Here is a 25,775-nt window from a genome sequence, read left to right as displayed (position 1 = left end):
AACTTCCTAAGGAGAGCAGTGCCTTGGAAAGAACTGTTTGTTACATGTGATTGTGGCAAGTCCAACATTAGAAAGCTTTAAAGATGGGTTGGACAAACAGTTAAATGGTTTAAAGCTAATCCCACCTCAGACTGTCAGAACAAACCATGTTCCCTTTTTTATATTTTAGAATTTTACTTGGTAAGATTTTCTCCTTTTCCAAAAACGCCTAAAGATAAATGCTTTTTTTAATGAAAAGAAATACTACGTTTGCATTATAAAAAGATTCTCTGTACTTTGTCACATATAAAACCAAAAAAGTACCCTATCTTGATAAATACACAGCATTCCTATCAGACTCCAAACTTAGTCTTCTAAAGAGGGTTGTATCCATCTGTATTTCTTCTGGATTGTCAGCTGGGAAGGGAGCGGGCGAAGTTTCAAAACATCACAGTTCTAGCTGGAATAATAACTAGCTCAATGTGGAAATCAAAGATGGATTCACAAATCCCTACAAGATATATATAATACAAAAGAAAGAGCAAAACCAGAGAAATTCTAATAATAAAGATATATTCCTTTCCATTTACTAGCATATGGAAAAATAAGAGCCAAATTTGGTTTTAGAATTAAGAGAACAGAGGTACAGGTCACTATGCCTTTTTACTTTGCACACAAGGGTTCAAACCTCTTGATGAAGGGTACCACTAGTACACAAAACATTCTTGTTCAGTTTGCTCTCTGTTAAACACACATAAACAAGGAAACATGTTCTTTGACATTTACTCACACACAGCCCCAATAAAATATTGAGGCTGTTCTGTGTGAGCTTCATCTAGTAAATGAAGTTAACCAAGAATCACCAGAAGTACTTTGAATGGTGTACTACATTTCCACTGTCTATGATATGGAACTCAGAAAATAACCTTGGATAAATTTTGCAACATGGTTAAGAACAGAATGAATCCAGGCTGCTGGACAGTATGGGCCCTGGGACAAACTTGCCCTTCTATTATTTGCAAATGCTTACAACTGATACCAACTGAATCACAGAGCCATTGCGTTGGGTTTTTTTTAAACAGCTCAAAGGTAATATATAGAAAAATGCAATAATCAGCAGTATTCCAAATGAAAACCAAAGAGGACAGGTCAGAGTAATTTTTAAGTGTATTAACTAAAGTGGGTCTTATTTTAGCAATGGATAACTTCTCTTGAAAGCCACATGGGAAACTGCCCAGCCTGTGTGACACAAAGGATAACTTTTTCTTATTTCTTTAGGGTCATCTACTTCAATAAATGGTAGTTCTGAAGGGATAAAAAAAAAACAAACAAACAAACACCAGTTACAGAGCTTTTAGACCTTGCGTAATCTGTAATTTGAAGAAATAAGGCTATAACAAAGCATGGCTCGTCATATGCATATGTCTGCAAACATGGTAAACAACGTGTTCTACAAAATTTAGTAATGGTTCACAAACAGCATAGCAGTCAAAAGTAAAGTAGCAAGATTTAGGTGGGTTATATTAACTGCAGAAAAGAACAACAACTCAACCAACAAAATTTTAACAGCTATCAGAAGCGAGACTGCTACTTACAGGAGCCCCGAAGGATGCAGTGAGAAGAACAAGTCAGTCTAGAAGAAAGTTCAGGCAAAGGCTTTAGTGAATCTTCATTAAGGGCCGCTTTAGATCTAGTTTGCTAGTACATTTTGAGACCTGGGGAAAAAGAAGAATATTTCATTAAAAACATACAGGTTAGAAGTTTTGGTCAGTTCACATCCTAGCAACAAGCACTGTCACTTCATAAATTTTCAAATCAGCATGGTACTGTCTTGGCTAACTGTGGACTTGAATATGAGCTGACATTAGTAAAATGCTGCCACCTGTCTACATTTCTTTAGATAATGCTGCCATTTTGGTTTAATAACATAATTTAAAATATAAGTAGCTTTACTTTTCATCTGTAAGGGGTAACTAGTTACATATTAAACTCTTCAAGAAAATTGGGCAGTATTTACAATACAAGCAGTTAAGGCTTAGGGAACTTGATTACAGGGCCACTACAGAGTCTTCCTCCATCAGCTTATTTGTAGTTATATTCTAGGAACTCTGCACAGGATCTTGCTTGCAGTAATTAAGGTAACAGCTTAAATTGCAGTGCATAAATCACATCTTAACAAAGTTTCTTAACCTTTGTAAACAAACTTCTTTTTAGGAACTAAGTCTGGAAGTCACTAATAATGAGTTTTTACTCTTGAAAAAGATCTAGAAGCTAGAAATATGATGCATGCATTGTAGCATGCTGAGATGATTGGCTCAAGCCAATGAGACATAATTCTATAGCACAGGTGTTTCTTTGCCCTTTACTAGAAAACTAAGCCTGGAGGATTCCTTAAGTAGAGAACTTTAAAAAAGCAGTAATGTCCTTTTCTTACTACTCTTTCCTATCGGTCAGGTGTCCAGCAAAAAAAGTTTTTTAAAAGTTGGACTCACACACTTTTGGATCCCAGACTCGGTCCTCATATACAGTAGTGTCATTACAGAGATGAGCTAATAGGCCACTGCAATCAAAGACAAAAAAAAATTAATATCACACATAAGACACTCCCTAAGTATACTCCTTGAGCCTTAGGAATGGCTCAGAAAATGGTTCATGTATGTTTCCTTTTCAACTTGTTGCATCTCGCTGCACATACTAGAGTTCCATATGGACCAACACGTACTCTGGTAGAGAAAAAAGGAAAAATACAATACTGAGGCTAAGTGCTTGATTGCGTGCTTGTTTCTCCACATCACAAATGTTGGAAGCCTCATCCCTTTAGAAGGAACTTTATGGAGCAGACTGAAAAGCCATGGTGAAGAGTTCCATAAATTCAGTCACGTTAGTTTCCAACACTAAAGAACTGTAAATTAATTAATCTACTGCATACAACCAGCCTTGAGAAGGATAGTGTTTTCTGGTTTAATTTTGTTCACATTTTGTTTTTTGCTTTGTTTACATAAAAAAAAATAAATCATACTGCTACTGGAATTAAAACCAGCTGGTTCTTTTCCATCTGAGTCCATCAAGAGAGTTAAGTCCCAGAATCAGAGCACAACTAATAACTTAGCTGCTACTCAAAGTCTAAATGTAATTCAGCCAGATCCCTAGAGAAGTCTGGATGGAATGAAAGTATACCTCAGTAAGTACACTGCAAAATACAGTGTAACAAATTAGAAAGTACATGTAAAAAAAAAAGTTCTTAACCTAAGTTCCATGTTAAAACATTGCTTTTTTGTTTGAAGTTTTGTATGTTTAATATGAGCCCAAATAATTACAGAAATTAACTATTACAACTTTGCAGTTAAACACTAAAAAAGAGGGACATTGTGATGCAACATCCAACAAGTTTAAGAATCAAGTAAGTCTTCCATATAATTAATCTTTAGACCGTAGAAAAAACCCTGTCACTTACAAAGAATTATAGTAGAGGATTTAAAATTAAAGTCTGTAACCCTTAGTTACAAATTAACAGAATGTCAAGGTATCCCCTACAGCAATTTTTTAAGAACAGAGAACATCACATAAATATTTCCCATTCCCACTTTTAATAGCAGCAGCTTTCTAGATTTTAATTTTGAAGAAGCAGAATAACAATTCAAAACTCCTGACAGCATTCATCCTTTTTTTCCACCATAGGGAAGAAAATTCATCAACATACAAAACCGTAACAGCTGGCTTTAAAGCACAGGCACGACTGGCTTATCAAAATGACAGAGCAGATTCTACTATCTTGTCTCAGTAAGAGGCAAAAGACTCTCCGCATCCCCTTGCTCCAGGCCTCTCAGCACAAAAACCTGGAGCACAGAAATGAAAAATAAATAAATAAATATATTCATACATAGCTTGCTTTGTGGTTGGTTTGGGTTTTTTTTCTTTCAACTTACCTGGTAAACTGGTCTTGCACATCATCAGCTTAAGCCCAGACTACTTTTCAATTCAAGTGTGAACACCTGTCAGCTACATATGATGTTTTCTGATAATTCAGTGTAAAAAGTTCACACACAGAAATTGTTCTTTTTTCATTACTTACGCAGTAGGTCAACGGGACAGTTTCAAAGCCAGCTAAACAAGCAGTGAATACATGGATTTCAAGGGACAAACCCCATAAACTCGAAGTCCAAATTGTAAACGTGTTCTTAAAAGTGTGAATAACAAATGTTAAAAAAGAAATCACTTCCAGTATTTGACTATCACACCAGCCAAACAAATAATAATTACTTTATAATTCCTTTATAATAATAATAATTATTTTATAATTGTTATTTTTTATAATGCCAAACTGAATTGTTTCAAGGAATATAGAACATCTCATTCTTCATAACTTTGCGTGACTACTTTTTTAAAGCATGCTCCAGAATGTAAGCCTAATATACTGTCATTACTTGTGACACCTTCTAGTTACCTTACTGCTCATTTTCCTTCTGTATTTCACCCAACGTGATGGGAAAGTGACTTTTTCTACAATGTTTCTACTTAAAATTTCAAAGCACATCAGATATTGTATACAAGCAAAAATTTAAGATGTCTTCTGAAAGGCAAAAATCTGTCAAAGCACTGAACACACATTTACATGGCTTTAATTCTCACCAATTACTCTGCCCAGCTTTCACCGGAGTTTAATACTTCCAGGTTTTATAAATCAAAATTCTAATGATTAATAATCAAAAAATACCTAAAAATAAAAACATAAACATAATACAACACAGCTCAATTTAACAAAGTTAAAAAAAAATATCAAAGGCCTGCCCTGAACTTCAGCACGCTTATTTCTAAAACAGAAACACAAAGCACTGACATGATGGCCTAGAGATATGGCTGGTGTCAGGGGGTAAGACCTCCAGCCAGGTCTGACTGGTCCAGCTGAAGATGTGTGACACATCACTCCCACATGCTTCAGGTCTGTTAAATTTATTCAGGTTTCTTCAGATTAATTTAAGGAGGACAACAGTTAATTCTATATTAACTCAATAGACTGGTTTCCTAAAACATGAAAGGACAGCACAAGCCTATTTTGTAAAGAGGGAAAAATTAATATAGATGTTAACAGAATAGCACCATCAGTAACACTGTACACAGCCAAGAAAATACTCACCTGGGTATCTGTAAGAGATCTGGGAAACCCACGTAACTATTTACCATGACAAAGTCTTGTGTTTAACACACAGAACTGTACAGAGAATCAAGTACTAGGGAGATCATCTACCAGGAATAATTATTTCCACATAATTAACAGGCATCTGAACTGTGACTGCTATGACATGTACAGACAGTACATCTGAACTGTGACTTCTGTGCCCAGGCAACCTGATCTGCTCTAATAAGGATTTTTTTGTGATTTATAAATTCACACAAAATAAAAGTGAAATTATCCCTGGCTTTGCCCTTGCCTTCCCCCCCCCCCCTCTTTTTTTATTTTACAGTATTAAAAGTGAGAATCTGCTAAGAACCTTCCTGAAGGACACATTTAAAGGCATCTAAAGAGTTGCTTCATAAAGCAAGCCTTCTATTTAAGTCCTAAGCAACATAATTTCATAATTTAAAAAATAATTAAAAAATAAAAAAATACAGACAAAAGATATATTTAAAAACAGACTGTAGGGACTTTAATTAGCCTCTGATCTGAATTCTTCAATACACTGGTGAACACAGTATAATTCTCTCAAACTCTCTTGACAAAATATAAAATACTCAATATTTTATTGAAGTCTTTCCAGCTCTCTATGTTCCTGACACAGACTCTCAGACAAGAGAAGGTACAAGAGAAGAGTTATGATTTATGCTGTTTCTCATCTTCTCCACATACGATTCTACCAAATGGGAGAGCATTTCTTACACCCAAGGTGTTTCATGTAATGCAGCAGAGGATTTTGTGAGACAAGGCCTATCGCTGCTCTCCACAAAACTGCGTACACCTAGAGACATCCCAGCCACCACCACCAGAGATGGATAAAAGTTGCCACCAGCCGGCCTCACTGCTCACCAGGGTAGCTGCTATCGATACACTAAATGACATACACTCTTGCCGTTACCAACCACAAACTGTTCTTAACAGGTGTCTGATTCTTGACTACTCTATGACCAGGGAAGAGGTACTCAACAAGTCAAGATCTCAAGATACAAACTACAATTGCTTTGTCAGTTTGGGAGCCTGCATCCTAAAGAGAAGGTACATTATGAGAAGTAAGGGCACAAAGGATCTTATGTATTTCTTTATATTCAAAATTTTTTATTCAATATAAAGCCTTACCCAACAATATACTGTTTAGCCTTTACCACAGATACACAGTGAGCTCATATAAAAAATGCAACTAGTAAAGTCTTTTTAAAATATAGTTAGAATTTATTCTTGTTTCCAGTGATAATTAAAATGGGTTTCTTACAACTCCCTTCAGTTCTTTCAGCTGGTGCTCATTAGGCCACCTCTTCTGCTTTACTGATTTCTTCTTTAGCTTCCACATCTGCCACCTCAGGGTGAGTACAAGCAGCATCCGTAGCTGACAGCTTTTTCATTTTGATGTTAGGCAGTTTCCTCAGATCACCATCCCATTCTCTTAAAGAAAGAAAAAAAAAAAAGTTATGAAAACCAATTACCAATAGAAAAAGCAGAAAGGAATGGCAGAGTTAATTCACCTTTCCTCACAAAGGTGCTAACACAAGTAAGGTTGCTTTTCTAAATCACACTCAGTGATTTTCTAAATCCCACTGCAGTATAAGCACCAAAATTTTCACCTGATCTTGTACACTACAGCAGCTGTAATTTCTCTGTGAAGAATTAAGTACTTTCCGATTTGACATTCAGAATAAAAAAAATATGAATCACTTTATTCCTACAGACATTTTGTATCCTCTCTTACTTTATGCCACCTGCTTTTCAGCTCTGACACACTAAACTCCCAGTCTTGTAAGCAATGGAAAAGCAGTTTGGATGCGTTTCTTCATCTGAATGCTCGATTTGCAGACCTACTATCACATGTACATAAAGTGCCTTCATTATGATGTACAGTAACTGTTAGCATCTTGTATGACATACTTCAAGGGGACACAAAATGTTAGTAAACATTAATTCACATGGTAACTATATAATTTCAAAAGGCTGCATGAAGGAGGAAGTGTTCATTTAAATGCCACAAGCCAAATCCAGTAATTAATAGAGTGCTTTCTTGATTACAGTTAAGTACACTTCATGGTAATTTTTCTCATGGGCTAAGACAGTATTTTCCAATATAAGATAGCCATATTAAGACAATAAAAAGGTAATAAAGGTATATATTACCGAGGTAGTAAAACAAAACCACTTCCACCCAATGTCCCAGTACAAGACGTCAATCGTATATTTATAAACACAACAGACAGAGGCCTGCCTCTTCAAGATTTCTGGCTTTACTCCAGCAGCCTAGAGTATGACTCCTGGCTACATACCACCCCTAGCAGTCAGTGGCGTATCATTCCTTGCAACATCAGCATTTGTAAGTCTTGGGTTTTTCCTTTAAAGTACCTCATTTGATAGAGCTGTCAGCAAGAGTGCTCATTCAACCCATTACTGAGGCACAGGGGCTTGCTGGCCCAGAAGAGCTAGCAGCAAGTTTCACAGCTCCCAAATCTTTAACAGATGCATGTTGTCAATTTGCTTGAGAATTTCAGCTAGTATATACACACAAACACTACCGTACCACACAGAGAGTTGGATCTTAGAAAACATAAGAACTTAGTGCTCTTTTTAGTTACTCAGTGATAAGTTCTGACTACAAAGAACTTAGGTCGCTGTGTTGTATGACTACAATTACCATCTGAAATCTCATTCCAGGTTAGAAAACAGTGTCATTCCATTTCTCACTAGATCTGTGTCTTGATCCTTAAACACTACGAGTAAGTGCTAATCCTTTTTGAGTGAATAGCTGAGGTCAGAATTTTAGGTAAAGAGAAAATATTCTCTAAGAATATACAAAAAAAATAAGTTACAGAAATGGAATTCTAACTGTTGAAGCTTTCTAACCCTTCCCATTTTTAATGGTAGCTTGTGACAGCCAAGAAATGCTGAAACAGCAACATCACACCTAGTCTGCTTTTCCAAATGACAAATTCTATGACAGTTTCGCATAAATTCTTTTTTTAAGGAAAGACACAGAACATGTTAAATTCAGAAACAGTGTACTGCATAAACAGATCAGTAGTGGTAATACAAAGAACTTACCTGAAAAATTTAAGATGCTTTCTGTTCATAATGTCTGGTATTTCTAATGGGAATGAAATTAAATTCTATTAGATGTGTTACACTATTCAAGTGAGTCTCATTTCAAAGAGGGAAATGCGAGCTAAAGGACTGAACCTACTATTTCAGAGATTAAACGACCAGGAAAACGACAATGAAAATTCATACTAGAAAGTTTCTAGAGCAAAATATAAACAGGAAGTCCTTCCACTGCTGAAGAAAAAGAAGTGAACCTGCACCTATGAACTGTTCCAGAATTCAAACGTACCAGTTACTGAAAATCCAATCCTGACAAGTAGTAAAAAGAGGGTGCTTCATTTTCTCTAAACTGACACATCTGAGAAACTGCAAAATTTTAAACAACTAAAGTTTCCCTTTTAAAAAAAATCAGTGAAGAAACTGGGAAAATAATTAATTTATTATTTGTTTTAAAAGCATAACTAGCATCCTCAACCAAGATCAAGGTCTTGTTATGCTAGTTTTTAACAGAGAGACACTCACCCAGGTAATAAAAATTTGACAATCCTGCTCTGCAGAACTTACTATAAAGATGCACAACAGATAAAAGGTAAAATAAGAAAGCTTAGTTTTGAAGCTGACCTAAATATATAAGCCTCACTCTGTATTAATGAGTACTAAGTGATCCATAAGAATTTTGAAATGGTTTTGGAAAAAAATTTCAAAGAACTTAGGTCACCACTGCAAGCAAGACAGATCAGCAGTAGAGTTAGGAAAGTAACTCTGATAATTCAAGTAAAAAAATGCAACAAACAGTCAAATACAATTCCTAAAATTTACCATTCAGTACAAGTTGATGTGTGTGTGTGTTTTTCAAATATAAACACTGGGAAGAGTACAGCAAGACATCTGATCTTTAAACAGAACACATTCTTGGATTCTGGAATATAATTCTACTTACTTGCACCTGCAGTAAGACAGTCTGAGAGCAAAGAATGGCTATTTGGTAACAATTATTCTCACTCCAATGGGAACTATAGTTCCCATTGTTAAATACCTGTTCTATAAACCACTCAATGCTGGGAAACTAGCACTCTGTAGTCACTGAAATGCCTGTTAAATACTGCAGCAAATGCAGCATGATATTTACATAGACAGAAGTAGACTTCTCATAAGCTGATATTCCTCTTGGTTGAACAGAAACAAGCATCAAAAGTTTTAACGACTGAAACTTTTCAGTCTTCACCACTACCAGAAATAAGTGACATATATTGACAACAAATCTTTATTATCTTTGGCAGTAAAAAGGCAGGCAAACATCTTGTACAGAGACACATGGGACAGAGTCCCTCCCCAGAGTAGCCAAAAGGCACCTACTACATGTGTAGTTTATGAACTCGTGCAGAATTTTACCTAGGATGCCTAAGCTGCTTTGCCTTGATTCAGCATCATGCTTTTCTTGGTCAGTCCTGAAGTATTGCAAGTGACCCCTGTTTAACATCTTCACTGATTTACAGAGATCTATGCCTTAGGAGCCTTGAAATCTTTGCACAGTATAAAATACCTCATTACTATGAAGTGTACAGATCTCACAGCCAGCGGGTTTCTCAACAAGGAAAATGCTTGCTACCTCTGTAACATTAAATCCACTTTATTATTTTAGCTCTTAAAAATGTGACATTTCAGCCACTTCATATACTGTTCTTGAGCAAATCCTGAACATACAGTTATGCCTTTGTTCATCTACCAGTTTTCCCAACTTAATGCTAATAAATCAGATCATGCTATCAGTGCAGGTCTATAGATGATTTTGCTACTACAGAACATAGGATGATGATACCTGTCACTTATCTTTGTGGCCAGACAGTCTTTACTATTCAGAGAAATATTCCTTCCTTTCACACTGGATTATAAGGTTACCAACTGAAGAACAGTAATATATGCTTTTTTATTTGTTTGTTAAAAACTACACTTATTTCTGCAGCCTGCTTCTTGGTAAACAGATAAAGTGACACTGCTCACAGCTGAGCAAGGAAAGGCAAAGGACCATTTACCTATGGTACCATTTACCATTTTTAATCTGCTATGATAAACCTAAATACCACATTAGGTCCATCCTTCCCAAAAAAGCCATGGTCCCTCTTCCTTTCTTTGCAGCTGCTTTAGCTCCCTCTCGGCAGCATAGTGCCAAACGCTGAAACATCCTAGTACCCACAGCAGAAAGAAGTTCTTCCCTTCTCTCAGGTATTTTACAACGAGCAATGCCTACTCAGTTTGCTTCCAGGACAGAGCTTAGTAATATAAACAGTGAGTTTGGCAGAAGTGGCACCATGCTAATTTGGGCCATCTCCCCCAGAAACATGTTGGGATTTATATTTGTTCCTTCTATCAAAGCACTACATGACAAGACTTTCAATTGAATTCCTTTCACTTGCCTTTTTTTTTGTTGTTGTTGAAAAAAACACCTCGGAAAGCATTTAATGGCTTTTATTAACTTAGGTAGGACTTTGTCCAAAGAGAATATTCTAACAGTTATGTAGCCTGTCATCCAGGGCTCACCAATGTCCTGAGAAAGCAGGCATGCTGAAGGGGGGAGATTCTGTAACAAGCCAAGACTGGGCACTGAATCCATCTTTACTGCTTTGGCAGTGGCAAAATCTTTAAGTTACGCTTACTGTGTGTTTGCAGTATGTTATACAATACAAATCACGGAGCTGCTGGATTAGGAACAGAACTCCAGTCTCATGTGTGTAGAAATGTAGAAATGAAGTCACTACATACTGCACAATAACTGATCTGTTAAATTATGATGGAAAGCTGCAGCAGCACTGTATTTGCAGATTAATAACATTTATCTTACCCAGAAGTATCTCCTTAGAATGCACCAGTGTCATGGGTTTTGCTGCAATTGTGAACTTCTTAGTTTCCTTTAAAATGTTAAGTCACAGGAGAGTGTTTTTTTGAACTAAAGATGGGAAAAACTCCTGTTATAATGAAACAGCAGTGAAAAATTTAAGTAAGCATTTTTTCATGTTTCTCTTTCAGACAGAAGAGTGAGTTTTGTTTTCCTAAGGAGGAACAAACAGCATGTTAGCTCTCAAAATCTGTCATGAAGATGCTCATGCTTAACACCATTTCATAACAACAAAAAAGACAAAGTGACTGAGCTTTATTTATAACACAGAGCTTGAGTAAAATACGGTAAAGTCAGCACCTTTCCAACTGTTCGGATGGAGAAGCACTGGACGAGATTACTTCAAAGTTCTTAGGGGTATCAGAAGCAAAATGCTTCTGTCAGCTGTAGGCCTAACTGATCCTGCCTCTATGCACAGGCGTGAACTGGAGGGCTTCTAAAGCACAATTAGAGAAAAGGAGATAGAGAAGCCAATCCTAGTGTCAGAGTGCCCTTCTACAGCTGTACCCCACAGCACTATTTTAAATCAAGTGCTCTGTGACAGCGTGCTGAGATGGTTTATTTTCTTTCAGAAGTATGCTGTTAATAAAAACATGATAGCTCTTCATAGCTCACAAGGACTGAAATGTCACTGCTCTGACAGTGCTCTGCACAGATTACAGGCTGTGTATATATCACATACATTAGAACTGTCATACAGAGAAACACCCAAGTAGGTCAAAGGATGACACTGCAGCCTGAAGTTAAAAAGATGTAAATGTTCTTTAGACAAAGAACCACTCAGTTACACAGTAACAATCACTACAGAAAACAGCAGCTAACAGTACAGTCGTTACACCAGCAGATACATGCAAATGATACACATTTCATTCAAACTAAATCAATTTCCTCATGAACTGAAGTTTCAAAAATTAACTAATAAAACTGGTGCGTTTAGCTTTAAAGACTGTTTTTCCCCCAAGTTTAAGATTATGCTTCTGGGAACACACGCAAGGAAGGAAATGATCAAAAATGTATCATGTTCAGATGAAATAATTACGATATTTTTCAACTGAAAGCACGCCAACTCTGATTTCCAAGGGCATATCCTGTAAATACGTAGGAATCCCTTTCAACAGCTTTGCTATAAACATGTAAGACCAGATTAAAAAAATAAATACAAAAGGACAACATCAGGAAGAAAACTGCGGTAAAATGAACGTAGATATATTTAAGGAGTAAGGAAGTGACAAGAAGCTGCTTTTCACAAAACTCAACAACCTCACAGACAGACTGAATACTCCCTTTATAGGTACATTTTTTAAAAAAAAGATTAAAATTTACTATGCTTTTGGCTATCTACAAGTTTTGTAAAAAAAACAGTAACGAAGAATTAATTTTTCATTTACATCTATCTGATATATATATACACACGATATCAAGTTTTAGGAGACTTCCCTAAATGTAAACAATTCCTATCATGTAGTGTCTTCATAACAAATGCACAGGCATACAAGAAATAACTAAGTTCAAGAAAAGGGGGAAAAAAACCCCAACAAATACTAAGCCAGTTATAAAAGCTCCACTCACCACAGCTTCCAGGGATAATAATGAGCTAGAGTAGAAAAGCACAGTTTCCAGCTGATTTCCATTTATCCCCAGTCTCTAATTACAGTATTTAGCAGCAACTATTTTCTCTGAATGAATACTGTCCTAGACAGAGAGCAAAACCTGCAGCAGCTGTGATAACAAATAATGAATGATTTAAGAGTGTAGTTAATATGTGAAGTTGCACCATGCTCTCTGAATGCTTTACTTACTAATACTATAATAACCTCAAATTTTGCTTACAATATTTCTGGGTTCTTCTTTATTTTTATGTTGTGCCTGTGCATTTGACATCTTTCTATCTAGTCCTATTGTGTTTTGTTGGTTTTGTTTTTTTGGTTTTGTTTTTTTTTTTTTTTACTGTCAGCAAAGCAGTTAAGGAAAAAAGGAAGAACTAAAATTTAAAAGCAAAGCCAAAAAGGAGATTTTCTACAACTGAGCTATTTGATTACATTCGCAGTATTTATTTTCCTGTGACTTTTTTTGCTGCCTTCTAAGAAATCCCAGATTATGCATGAAGTGGTACACATAGTCCTGAATGTATGCCACTGCAGGTTGTTAAAGTACTAAGTAGCACTGGCAAAATTTTAAAGCCATTCATTTTCTTTACTGATACAATAAATCAGGGCAAATGGGATTATGACACAACCCCAACATTGCTGGGTTTTGTATCCCAACCACAGGACAAAGTAGCTTTTTCCTATCTTCCATGATATACTTTCACTGTTAGAAAGACTGATTGTGTCTGAGTAACACTTCCATGCTAAAGGTTTGTCACTCAACTCCACTATGCTTGTTTGTTAAAGCTAAAACCACAAATGTCACTACTATTTTGTACTTGATGCTCCTCAAAACAACCCTTTGCTTTTCTGCACTTTCATTATCCCTTTGTCTTTCTCCCTTATTTCACCAGATGACTGCTGCTTCCCTTCAGCCTAGGTCCAGCTATCAAATTTTCAGTTTTCTGTTTCTCTCTCTAACATGTAGTAGCTTTCATCTGGTACTACCTCCAAAACTAGAAAACACTTTCAAAAAGAGTTTAAGTGTTTCTTCTTAAAGACTATGAACTTAAAAGGAAATTTTCAGCTCTAATGCTTATGTTGCGGTTTTCACACAACTGCTCCTCAGAAGATTTCATTAGGTAATCTGCTGGCATAGATGGCTACCCCAAAGGAAGAAAAATGGTAATAAAAAAAAAAAAAAAAAAAAAGAGTCAAGAAGAGTATCTGGCATTAAGAATTTACTCAAAGTTGTGGTAATTGCTAAGGTGCATGTTTAAAACCTCAAAGTGCTTTCAACTAGGCTCTTATCAACAAGACTTTTAATTTAAAATCTTTGGAGCTTTTGTGGGTTTTTGGTTATTAAGAGGTTACGCGTTAGGACCTTCATGCACACAGAGCATCTACATTCCCTCCACCTCATCTCCAGTAAGTCAAATAAAGCAGCATAACTCCTTTGCCCAAGGAGAACAGGAGGAAAAAAATGTGTTCTACTTGCGGGTTATCATTTATGCCTATAGGTTAGAGCCTGTAGAGTAGAGATGTGTCACAATAGCCCAGGATTTCTTCCTAGAATACCTAAATTTTAATGGGAAAACTCCAGAAATATTCAAATTTTGGAAATACAGCAGTATTACAATTTTACTGTTGTAATCGTCCTCCCACATGAAACGTACCTCAACCTTAGTGGAATGACAGGTCTCTCTCTGAAGGTGTTTTAGGCCCACGAGTTTAGAGGCTTTGGTTCTTTCCAAGTTCATGAACCCTACACCCACTCTCTCACGAACAGTTAAGTTTGTATATTATCAAAAGAACGTTAGAGAAAGCTGTGCATAAAGACTTCATTGGCACAAGTCCAGACAACAAAGCCTACCTAAAAAACATAAGTAATTTGTGAAGAAAGCAATGTTGGTTATTCCCCACATAAATAAAAACTTTACACTAATGCATGTTAAAACTCGCACACCCACTGAAACGCACTTTCAAGATGAAAAATACTTTGTGTATAATGAAGGGCCAAGCACACCACTGACCGGAATTTGTATTTGAGACAGGTGCATTAAACCTCATGTTCTATATGCCTACATTAAAAAGGCAGTACTAGTGAAGATGCACAAAGGCAAAGAAGTAAAGCAGAAATAGGAGTCAGATCTCCACCATCTTTTTTCTCCTTTTCTTCATCCTGCCCCTCCTCCCAAACTCCTCTGAAAGGCACAAATACCTAGAAGTTAGTTACTTCCTTTAAAGAGAAAAATAAAGGTAATGCTTAGAATTTTCACTTAGATTCTAGCACTGTGAGCAGGAGGAGAAGGTGTGACCATAGGATTATTTTGAAATGCTTTTACGTACCCATTCCGTAGCCTTCATAGAGTTGTCTTTCACGTTCTATGGTCTGCTTGATGACAGTTTCCCGTGAACCATGCTGTCTTCCTTGTCTACCTTTAATACTGTTTTGTAATTCAATCTGCTCCAATTCAGCATCGAATCGACACATATAACTGAAAGAAATAAAATGCATTTATTTTGCAGTCATGCAAAACTTTTGCAAAACAGAATTACCTTAATAATCTAAGAAGTAGTTTTACTAATTGTATTTGTTTTCTAAACCAGAAATGTTTCTTAGATCCGAACTATTACTTTAATCTTCAAAGGGGAAGCTCCACTTAGAATTTCATTTTAATTATCTGCAGCTTCCAGAAGGATTAGGGGTTTTATACTTGCCTTTTTTAAGAAACTATGTTTGCATAAAACCAAACTCCCACATTACTATAACCCACCTGCTCTGTAAGATCAGTGTTAAATCTAAGTATTCCTAATTTTTAATTGCTGAATTTCACCACCTCAACAACTTGTAAAGTACTTTTTTGACACATGTTCTACATCCAACCCAAATCCAAAAAGTAAGCTTTTATTGCCTTTGCGGTACCACTAGTGTTTGTTGGCAGTTACAGGTTTCAGTGTAGGAAGTGTCAGAGCTTCTGACATAGTACATCTGTGTAAGAATACAGATATATTATGTTGTTCAGATACCAGGTGAAAAATGGTGACAAGCCACAGGCAAATCCATTCAGCAGCACAGAAATAACTGCGTTTCTTCTTAGCAAATTCAATGTTGGTATTTCCTGTCCTAAAAATTGACCCACCAAGTACTGTTTAATCTTCTCAGCGAAGAAAATTAAAGGATAAAGAAGTCAGTAGAATGAAATCTGTGCATTTGTCACTGAATAACCCAACTAGCAAATCCATGCAATTATTACTGTCCAAATCATTTGAGTCCTCTACACACTATGAAAGCAGAGAATACTCAAATAAAAAAAAAAACAAACACCACGATTTCAGTTAATTCCAGTGTGAATATATACATCTTTCAATATATAATTGACCTCAGTTGCCACAAAATCAACTACTCAATATTATTAACAATAATATATAAAAAGTCCAAGTCATCATCACTTTATAGATCTTACTTAAGAACATTATTTTAAGACAAATTAATCTTTTTAATCCTGTTTTTAACACCAGTCTTACTTTTCAATTAATTCACCAGCTTCCTTCTTTGTGTACTCAATTTTATTGGGGTCGAGGTGACTTTGAAACCATTGCAATTTTTCTCCTGCAAGAATAAACTTAACATTAATGATTACACCATCACTGTAGCACCATCACAGATTAAATTTCTTCAGAGTTTTTGAAATACCCTCCCATTTTTCAAGATTCTGAATGGCATTGTAGACTCCTCGATAATGTGTGTACCATGTATGAAGGTAGCAGTAATAGAAACAATCTTCCTTACAGGAAAAAAGACGTTATGCTTTGCTTTAGTGGAAATTAGTGTTTAAAATATCACTCTATCAATTGCTTAAGATGGAAACTTAGGAAGGCCCCAAGGTGAAAAAACCAACACAGCATCTCAGCAAGAGTTCCGATTATCACAATTTTTAATCAGACTAAACTGAAAAGGAACAGTGTCAATCATATGAAAGAGAAAAATATTCCAGGTTATGTCTCAAAGTTCTGAATTTAATTGCTAGCACAATGTGCCTGCTAACCTATATATGCATCATCCTCTTTTACAAGCAAATAAGAAAAGCAGGGAGACTAGTACAATAAAAACACGTACAGCTCATTTGGTCTACACTGCCCTGCTGTCATGTGCACTGACTAAAGAATAGGCTGTACAATTCAAGCCTGTATATACAGCTATACAATTCAAGCCCTAAATTCAAGCCTATATATACTGCTTGAGTGAACACAAGTATTTCAGCAGTTCAGCAGTCTATTTTAAGATTACAGAGTCAGACTACAGAAAAAAAAATTCTAACTGGAATATCTATGAAGTTGGTAAAACTTAAAGCCTATGCTAAAAAGCTGAATGTTGCATTCAGTAGTAGAAGTTTCTGCTCACCAATGATACTCAAACGCAAAGCTTTGTCAGTCTTCAACCTAGCAGAGAAAAAAAAAAGATATGTCAGTCGGGAATGAGGACCAATACAAGTAATTACTTTCATTTTTCTTTCTCCAAAAATCATTTTTTTGGAGTCACAATGAAAGTCAAGGTGAAATTTCAAATAGAAATCTTTTCCAAATTCAGAACAATGTAAAACTTATTTTGCTTCATCTAAAAATTCTACTTTTGGGTAAATGCTATCTGAAATTTGTCCAGTTTACCTATTAAGTTAAACAGTTTCTTGGAAGAAATTCAGATGCAACCCTTTTCTTAGAGCCTAACAAAAGGAATTTCATAAAGACAGGCACTGTAATAATTTCATTAAGTGTTTCTAATATTCTGCTAGTATATGTAATGAGTTTGGACATCAAGAACAAAAGATTCCACCAGACTGCATTCTTGCAAATCAGGCATACAGTGTGAAAAATACCACTCTAATATTTAATAACCTTGTAATAAAGTTTGTGCTTAGTGAACAGTAAAAGTTAACACATTAAGAAACCAAAATTAAGAACTTCATAAAAAAGATTTAAAAAATCCATCACAAAGTATTTTTAACCCCACCTCAATGTCTGTCAGGATACTTGAAACTTTCTGTACTGTATGGGATGTGCACACACAATTCAGTGTGGGATTAATTCCCATCCTGTTGAGCAGTTCCCAGAGAACACAAGTTTTCTAACAGGTAATACAGTGCCTCACATGGTTTTGTCCTGAAGCTCTCTGATTCAGTCTGCAGCAATGAACTTTGCTGAATGTCACTTTATTTCCAGAAAGGAAAAAAATACATTGTTGGGCAAAGTACAAAATTTGTCACTGGAAAAAACATTAGCCATGCATGTTCAACGTATATACCCAAGGGCCTCTGACAAAACCGACGTTTTAAGAAAATTGATAAAGAAAATCATGAAGGATACCACTGACAACATACAATACCAAAACTCAACACTGTTCAAAGCTAATGTGCTCCTTCATTACGTTCCTTGTACTTTACAGAATTCAATGAGCATTTGAGTCAACTGAAGTAATTCAGAGCACAGAAGTTTGTCATCTGTCACAAAAAATCAAATCAAAATAAAAAGCACTATTTTCCAGAGACAAACATATTTGTGTCACTTGGCCAAAAACCTACATTATTAAAATAAAGATTCCTTTTTCAAGGAGTATTTCATCCTCTCAAGACTGTCTCAAAGCCACTTAAAAGCAAATGCACAGCATGCATGCCAAGAACTCCACTAACGCATTCAAGAAAAACCTTTTTACTTCTATAGATATCCCAGCATCCGGGATAAGCATTTTTAATGCAGAAGTCTTCAGAGGTCAAGCGTGGGCGTTGATTTTATTATACCTGCCAAAAAAAACCTAAGGTGGTCAATTAATTTAAAGATTTTAGACTTAAAACAAAAATTACTCTTGTTCCTATGGGTTAAATAAAGGACCTGGATGAGACTGTGTAAAAAAAAGAAAGGAAAAAGGAGTTAGATTAGAAGTCAGCTTTAAAACTCAGCTGTAGAAGATGTTTTTGATAAAAAATGTGGTAGGTAGCCTACAGAGGGTTTAGAGCAGGGAGTTTTGCATGGTAATAGCAACCAATACAAGGACACACACTCCACACAGTGGAACTCCACAGCAGCAGTCCCTGCTGCAACCCGGGCATGGCAACACAGCCAGTGGAGCACATCTGCAAAGCGTCGCCATGGAGAAAACTACGGCGCCATCTAGAAAAGCTGCCTGATTAGAATCATAACTCATGTCATGTACATATGCTTTAAAACACCACAAATTACCGTTTGCACCTGCAAGGGTCACTAGATCACTTATTCACCAAGGCAACAAAGCGTATAACCAGGATTTCCTTCTGGAAGAAAACCCATCAGTCTCTAGGTGTACACAACTTATTTCAGTATGAGAAATCACGAATGATAGGATCAGACATCACCTTCTTGTACTTTTTATAAAAAAAAACTCACCTTGATGACTGCTAGAAGACAACAGTATTAGCAGGGAGATTAATCAAATAAGCCAAGTCAATGCAAGTTCCTCCCATCTTCCACACATTAAGGAACATTTTTTGCACAAGGGGAAGAGAGGGTGAGGGCAGGGCTACAATCTTGTGGCAGGCTGTTGCTTCTTAATGATTTTGTCCTCCATCAGCCTCCCAAAAACCATCTGCTTAAGCACCAACTATTGATAAGAACAATTAGTAGTTTTCTTGATGTTTACTAGCTACTTAAAGCCTTCATGCTCCATCAGCACCTCTACCTCAGATACTGCATTCAACTGTTCTACTCTAAATACTAACAATGAATAAATACCTGCCAAATCAGTTTACCAGTTCAGTATTCCCCCCATAATAGCCACACATACAAATGCCATTGATGCCTCTGAGAACTAAGATAAGCTCTTTTATTAGGAAAAAAAATTAATCATGGTTGATGGGACCTATTTCCTTGTTTCAGGTTGCTAAATACCTTCTATCTCTCTCCCGAGGCATGCTTTTTTTGTGACCCTATGCACCAATTAGTGACTTGGTTAAGTGTTTTAGGATACTTCCATATGAAAATCGCTCTATAAAAATTAAAAATTCTATTTTTTCCATTCATGTTTTTATTTCTGTAAGCAAAACAAGTACTTTTAAAGGCTAGTATTTTTTCAGTTCCACATAAAGATTCTGCAAGAGCACATCTCAAAGCATCACAACTGCAAAGAGCAGAAGCACGGTGGCTCAAGGGAGATTAGGAGGTGAGACAATAGGAAAGGAAGGAGAAACTAAGAGCTCCACAAGGAGGTAATTTAAGGTTACTGCTTACTCCTAAGGGGTTGCTTCATGCCAGATCAAGAAATACGATAAACACTCCTTAGCTCTCACATCTCAGAGCATGACAGTATTAGACTGTTATATTTGTAATGAAAATGCACAAACTTCTAAAAAATTTAAAAATATATGCCAAGTAGAAAGGGTGTATTTTGATTCAGGAGGGAAAGCAACGGAAATAATAATAAACTATCACTAGATCAGCTTTAGCTACCAAACCCAAAAAGAGATTTCACCAGTTGCAAACAAAACATGGTTGTTGTTGGCACATCACTACTGAAAGAAGTTCCAGGAACATCCCATTATGGTCTGGTTTCCTAAAGTGTAGAAAAAGCAGTGTTCTACTGGCACCAGTGAACCAGTTATTGCTGTCTCATAAAAACATCTCTAATTATTTAACAGAGCATATACAAATAAGGATTCAGATGTAGATTAAGAGAGAATAAAATGGTAGTAATGCACTGGAATTTGTTGATATTCATTAGACCTTGAGGAGAACTGAGAAGAGGGATGCAGGCAAGAAAAAGTTGCCATTCAAGAGAACAAGATGACTTAAGATTGTCATCAATTTTCTAAAACCAACTGGTCTTTTTCCTCTTATTATGGTCAAGATTGGTCTTTTGTAGTCCAGCCACAGCTTGCGGACAATAAGCTTATTATTACTGTTGTATTTAGTTGAGAACGCTTGCACTAAAGAGTATCTGGACAATGAAGACTGTAGAAGTCTTCTGCAACTTAGAGCAAAATTTCTCCCTCCTTCTCACCAGTGCTGCATTAAGTATTGAAATTCCTTGTAGGTAGCGTCTTCCCTTTTTATTGTCTTGTTTGGGCAAAAGATACATCTCATACATAAATGCAATTTCCTTTCCTGAACGTTCACAGTAGTTACTTCTCTTCCTCCATCACATAGAAAAGTTAAAAAGTAAACAGAAGGCCTAAACAGTCTCTAGTCACAAATCCTGCTCCCAGCCAAATTCAAAGGGAAAAAAAAAACTAAAAAAACACAAAAGAAACAAACCACACAAAACCAAAACAAATGTTTACTGATGCTTCTACAAAAGACATTCTCACCTTCCAGTAACATGCCATTCAAGGGCTTCGTACACCCAAGGTAATACCTTTGAATTGAATAGTAAGCAGCAGATAAAACGTACCTATGTTCAAAAAGTATTATTGAACAAATATAGCCAACCACAATTACAGCATCTTCTAGCAAGTAAATCCACAGCTTAATAGTACAGATGAACTGTACGAACTTCCTAGATTCATTGTCTCTCTCTGATCTGTTTTTCCCATGCTGTGGAAGTGCATTAGCCTGTACAGAAAAATTATCCCCTTTACTCAGGGCTGGCAAGATCATACTGAGAATACTGCCTCCAGTTTTGGGCCCTCCCCACATTTAAGGAGACTTATTTCTATATAATAAGAAGCACTAGTCAAAAAAGTACCATATTTACAGATGGGACTAAGAAAGAATATACTGTAGAGATTACCAGACAGCTCCTCCTATTATCACCAAAGGACATGTTAACCTTCCAACAAGAGAACAGCATGTCATTAAATAGAAGTAATCGGCAAAATCTTTTCTGCAAATATTTCAATTTCAGTAAGTCATTTTCCAGTGAAAAAAGTCCTCCGTAAATTTATTGCAGTTAAGTCACAAATTTGGAAGCAACAATGTCAGTGCATTTATTCAGTATTATCAGCTGCCACTAAAATAAGACATCTAATAGACCTGCAAAACCCAGGAGGAAGAACAAAATTGGTGTGGGCTACTTTTTTTTACTGAGTGTAGGAGTGGAAATCTTTCCTCCATCCACAGAATCAGAAATTTATCTTGTCTTTTTCAGAGCTCTGAAAAATGAACCCAAACCTCACCATTATATTAAAGAAACTGAAAAGTAATTAAAAAGACTGGTTAGTGGCTAAACAGACTGTTTTTAAACATATGCTTAAAGATCTTAAGATTTAACAGGCTGATCATTAAGGTAATAAAGATCCAAAACAGGTCTTGTAAAGGGAAAAAAAAAAACCAAACCATCAACATTATTCATGCCTTTCAAGTTAAATTGTTCTTCAAGCCACAACAGTACAGAAAATAGAATACAGACAATTGGAGGATGTTTTTAATGCAAATTATTTTTAGAACATCACAACAAAAGAGATCTACAAAGTGCACATCTATGAATAATGCTAGTTAATAATTTAGGACCCAGAACTGCAAGATGTAGAAAACTTATTTATAGATAAATCATTTAGCTATCACAATACGCTTTGGATGGTTCAGACTGACACACTACTTTTGGTGAAACTGTTTCCCTATGCAAAATGAAGGGCTACATCTTTTACCATCAGCCTAGAGTAGTGGTCTCACACTTGAAATAGTTTCAAGTTGGAAAAGTAGTAGCTTGGAAATCAAGGCAGAAACCAAGAAACAGACCCTAAAGAAATGGATAGCAATCCACACCCTCTAATCTTAATCAAGTTAAACGGGATAATACAATTCCTGTGGGAGTTCTTTGCTCCAACTTCTTGCTGTTGCAAGTGGAACAGAAATAGTACTCTAAATGTCAGCACAGGTGTCTGTATCAGTATAACTCTAAGCATAGACAATCACTAAAAGATTTAATTGAGTGTGCCACGTCATCATGAGTAATCAGTGCACCACTCCACTCAGTAAGTCTTCTTGGGTGTGTTTTTCTTTATGGCAAAGTCACAGATGTAAGCACTAAGAATCAAGCTTGACTCAGTTATCTTTTGTGATTAAGCGCTCTGAGCAGCCATTAAGAAACAAGATGACAGAGTTAAGGGACAAAGTAGTCAATTAGCACTAGGAAAATAATTTACAATAAAAACTTACTTACCATGAGTAGTCAGAGAGCACAGACAAAACATGAGGCAGCAAGGAAAACTTTCTGCACATTAGAAAACTGCCTGATCCTCAACATGTGCTATTCGTAAATTCTTGCAGCAGCTCTGCTTGAGGCTACACGACACAGCTATCTATGCTAGTAAAGGGCCCCCTTCTAGTTAGAGCAACCTTACAACTTTGCTGTGGATAAGGCTGTACATCCACCCCCAGCCATTAAACTGCAGTCTCCGAGGAACATTTCAATTGTACCAAGAGTTCCCAATATAACACCTGCAGACAATGAGTATTTGGGCCTAGCTCACGTGATCCATCCAAATACCAGTGTACTGTGACAGAAAATGCTTTCAGTTTACTTTAGTAACTTTCTAAACAAAAAATCATAGCGTATCAACTAGTAAGCTGAGACAGAATGAAAACTAAAGGCCAGTCTTCTTCAGCTATTCTTTCCCTCTGTGGAAGGGGGAAATAAAACTTAAAAGCAGAAAACCAAACTTGCCATGGAACAGCAGGAAAATCACCAAAGAGGACTCAACTAGTCAGTTTTATTCAGAAGGCCTCTCTTCTGCAGGAAGGTTTCCAGGTTTTCTTTTCTATGGACTCAGCACTTCAGCAGAAGCTAGACCCTAACGAGGGTTATTATTAAATCCTGCAGTGAAGTCAAACTAGGTGACTAAGCATCATGTGAAATCACCAGCATCATGCCATTCAGATTACAAAAAGCAAAGTGCTACGATAGAAAGAAACCTAACTTGTAAGGACACTACCAAAAATCTAGTAGCAGAACTATACAGTTTGTATAAGCTGATTTCATTAATATAAACCTTCCAGTTCACAAGGCCCAACAGTACTCAGTTACATAGGTCTTTCTTTTATCTTAAGGTTATATCAACATAACAGTTCCCTTCCACCACCAGCCTCCCCCCAAACAAAAACTATCTACTGTGGTATTATCCTTTGGTCTGCACACAGATTTTGCAGTGTCAACTTACTTGTCTTTCTTTTCCTGTTTGTGTGCTTCCCTTGCAAGCTGTGCAGCTTTTCTGCTGTAAGGATGGATAACCTTTTTTTCATGCTTCCCTCCTTGGGTTTTTCTTAACTTTGGCTGAAAAGAAATCAAAGATACTACACGTTACTAAAATCAAGTAAAACATTAAAGCGAAGATAGCAGCATACAGCATGGTAAAGACTTCCAAGGTCATGCACCAGTATCTCAGAAAGCCCTTAACTTAAAGTAGCAGCTTATTAGTTCCACCAGTTAGATCTTACTCTCCTCAATAATAAATAAAATTACTCTATCATGGTACATGCTGTAACAAAGGAGGGCAGAAAATACTGTAAGAAATCTTACATAGTGACTACTCTCAAAATACCTATGCCGTAGAATGCGCAGGTAGGAAACTAAGATTACCTCCCCATACCTTTGCTATAAATATCCCCATTCAAGCTTCTATCCTACTATTGCATCTAGGTTTTCTGACAAAGGCAGTCTGTAATTTATACAACACAACAAAAAGGATTTTCTTGTCCCTCCCCACAGACCATGGGAATGCTTTGCATGAGGAAGCAGCCAGGGGTTTTCCTCCTTTAGCCTTTCACACTGCACAGCAAAGGAATACTACTCACAAATTAAAAAAATACTGTAACACTAGTTCAAGTTACATTACTTTTTGGTGAGGAAGCATTTGAAAAAAACTGAAAGGCTTTAGCAAATAGTATGCAACTTAAATTCTTTAAAGTGTTTGAGCATGTTGAAAAGAAACAGCTAAAAGCAGGGAGGCTAGACGTGCAAACGTGATGCAGGAAACAGCAATCAGTAAACAGAGACTTTAGTACATCATATTATCTATGGTAACATTGGTGTTTAGAACTGTGAAAGAAAAGGAAAAGGGCAAAAATAAATTATCCTGAACGCGTAAAGCAATCTCAAGAGGCAGAGCCACAGGCCCAGGCCCCGCGGCCCGCGCCACCCGCACCCTGCCGGGAAGGCCTACACCGACGCAAACCTCTGCGGGAGGCAACCCAACGCGCGGCGGGTAGGGCCGCTCGGGCGCCTTCCCGGGGCGCCGCCTGCGGAGACCCCCGCCACGCCCAGGAGCCGAGGCCGCGGCGCCCCTGCCCCTGCCCCCGCCCCGGCCCGGCCCCGGCCCGCCACACGCACCATGGCGAGGCACCTCCTTCCGCGCCGCGGTGCACCAGGCACAGAGGTCCGGGCGGGCGCCGCGAGCAGCGCGACTGACGTTCCGCGGCGAGGCGGTGCCTGTTGCCAGCAGCTCCACTGACCGCCCCTTCCCTACCCCGCCGTACGGCGTTACTTGTTGCGAGCGTGGGTGGACTTTTCCCCCCGGAAACATAGCAAGAGCACGAAGGTGCAGGTTGGCCCGGGCTGTAGAGTTGCTCCACTGCTGTCTTTGTAGCAGGCCTGTGTGCCCAGACCATGGGCCTATGGAAAGTAATCTGTGATCGTTCAGCTCGCAGCATCACAGACCCAACAGAGTCTTTAGGCCATATTACTTCTTGCTTTTCAGGTGCCAAAGACTCTTTTTCTGCCAAGTTTTCTAATTCATTTCCATGATACTGAAGGTGAAGCTCTGGAGACCAATCCTCCTGTGGTTTGGTCCGTGTGACTTTTCACCAGGCTTCAGAAAACACTTTGTGCCCCTAAATTTCCCTGTTCTTGCCAACTTCACCACATAGGCTGACAGGCTTTGTCCCTCCCCATAAACCTCACCTCTCTGGGACACTGTAAAAGTGCAAGATGGAGGTTTTATGGAAGGCAGGAACCTGCAGGCGGGGGCAGGCGACGTCCCCTGCGCCCATGGGCAGGTGCTTGTCCCAGCCCCGCTGCGGCCGGCACCTCCTCACACCTGCAAAAGGACTGTAAAAATCATTCTCCAAAGTTCAGGTTTATATTAAGACAGGATGTTTTCTTTTACTCTGGTGACCTACCAAATTT

The 25,775-nt window shown here is 37.3% G+C and overlaps 1 protein-coding gene across 1 annotated transcript; it reads right to left on the bottom strand.

The window, feature by feature from the left end:
* Positions 1 to 6,338: 6,338 nt before the first annotated feature.
* TMA16 (translation machinery associated 16 homolog) lies at positions 6,339 to 25,082 on the bottom strand. The gene is given in 8 exon segments (XM_040601500.1): positions 6,339 to 6,438; positions 6,440 to 6,571; positions 8,213 to 8,255; positions 15,038 to 15,186; positions 16,217 to 16,301; positions 17,094 to 17,131; positions 23,812 to 23,924; positions 24,981 to 25,082. Coding segments are annotated over 8 exon segments (618 nt in total). The 5' UTR covers positions 24,984 to 25,082; the 3' UTR covers positions 6,339 to 6,383.
* Between the last annotated feature and the right edge of the window lie 693 nt (positions 25,083 to 25,775).

The sequence above is a fragment of the Falco naumanni genome, chromosome 1 (assembly GCF_017639655.2).
Source record: "Falco naumanni isolate bFalNau1 chromosome 1, bFalNau1.pat, whole genome shotgun sequence".
In the NCBI taxonomy this organism is placed as follows: Eukaryota; Metazoa; Chordata; class Aves; order Falconiformes; family Falconidae; genus Falco; species Falco naumanni.
This window is presented reverse-complemented; position numbering and strand designations above follow the sequence as displayed.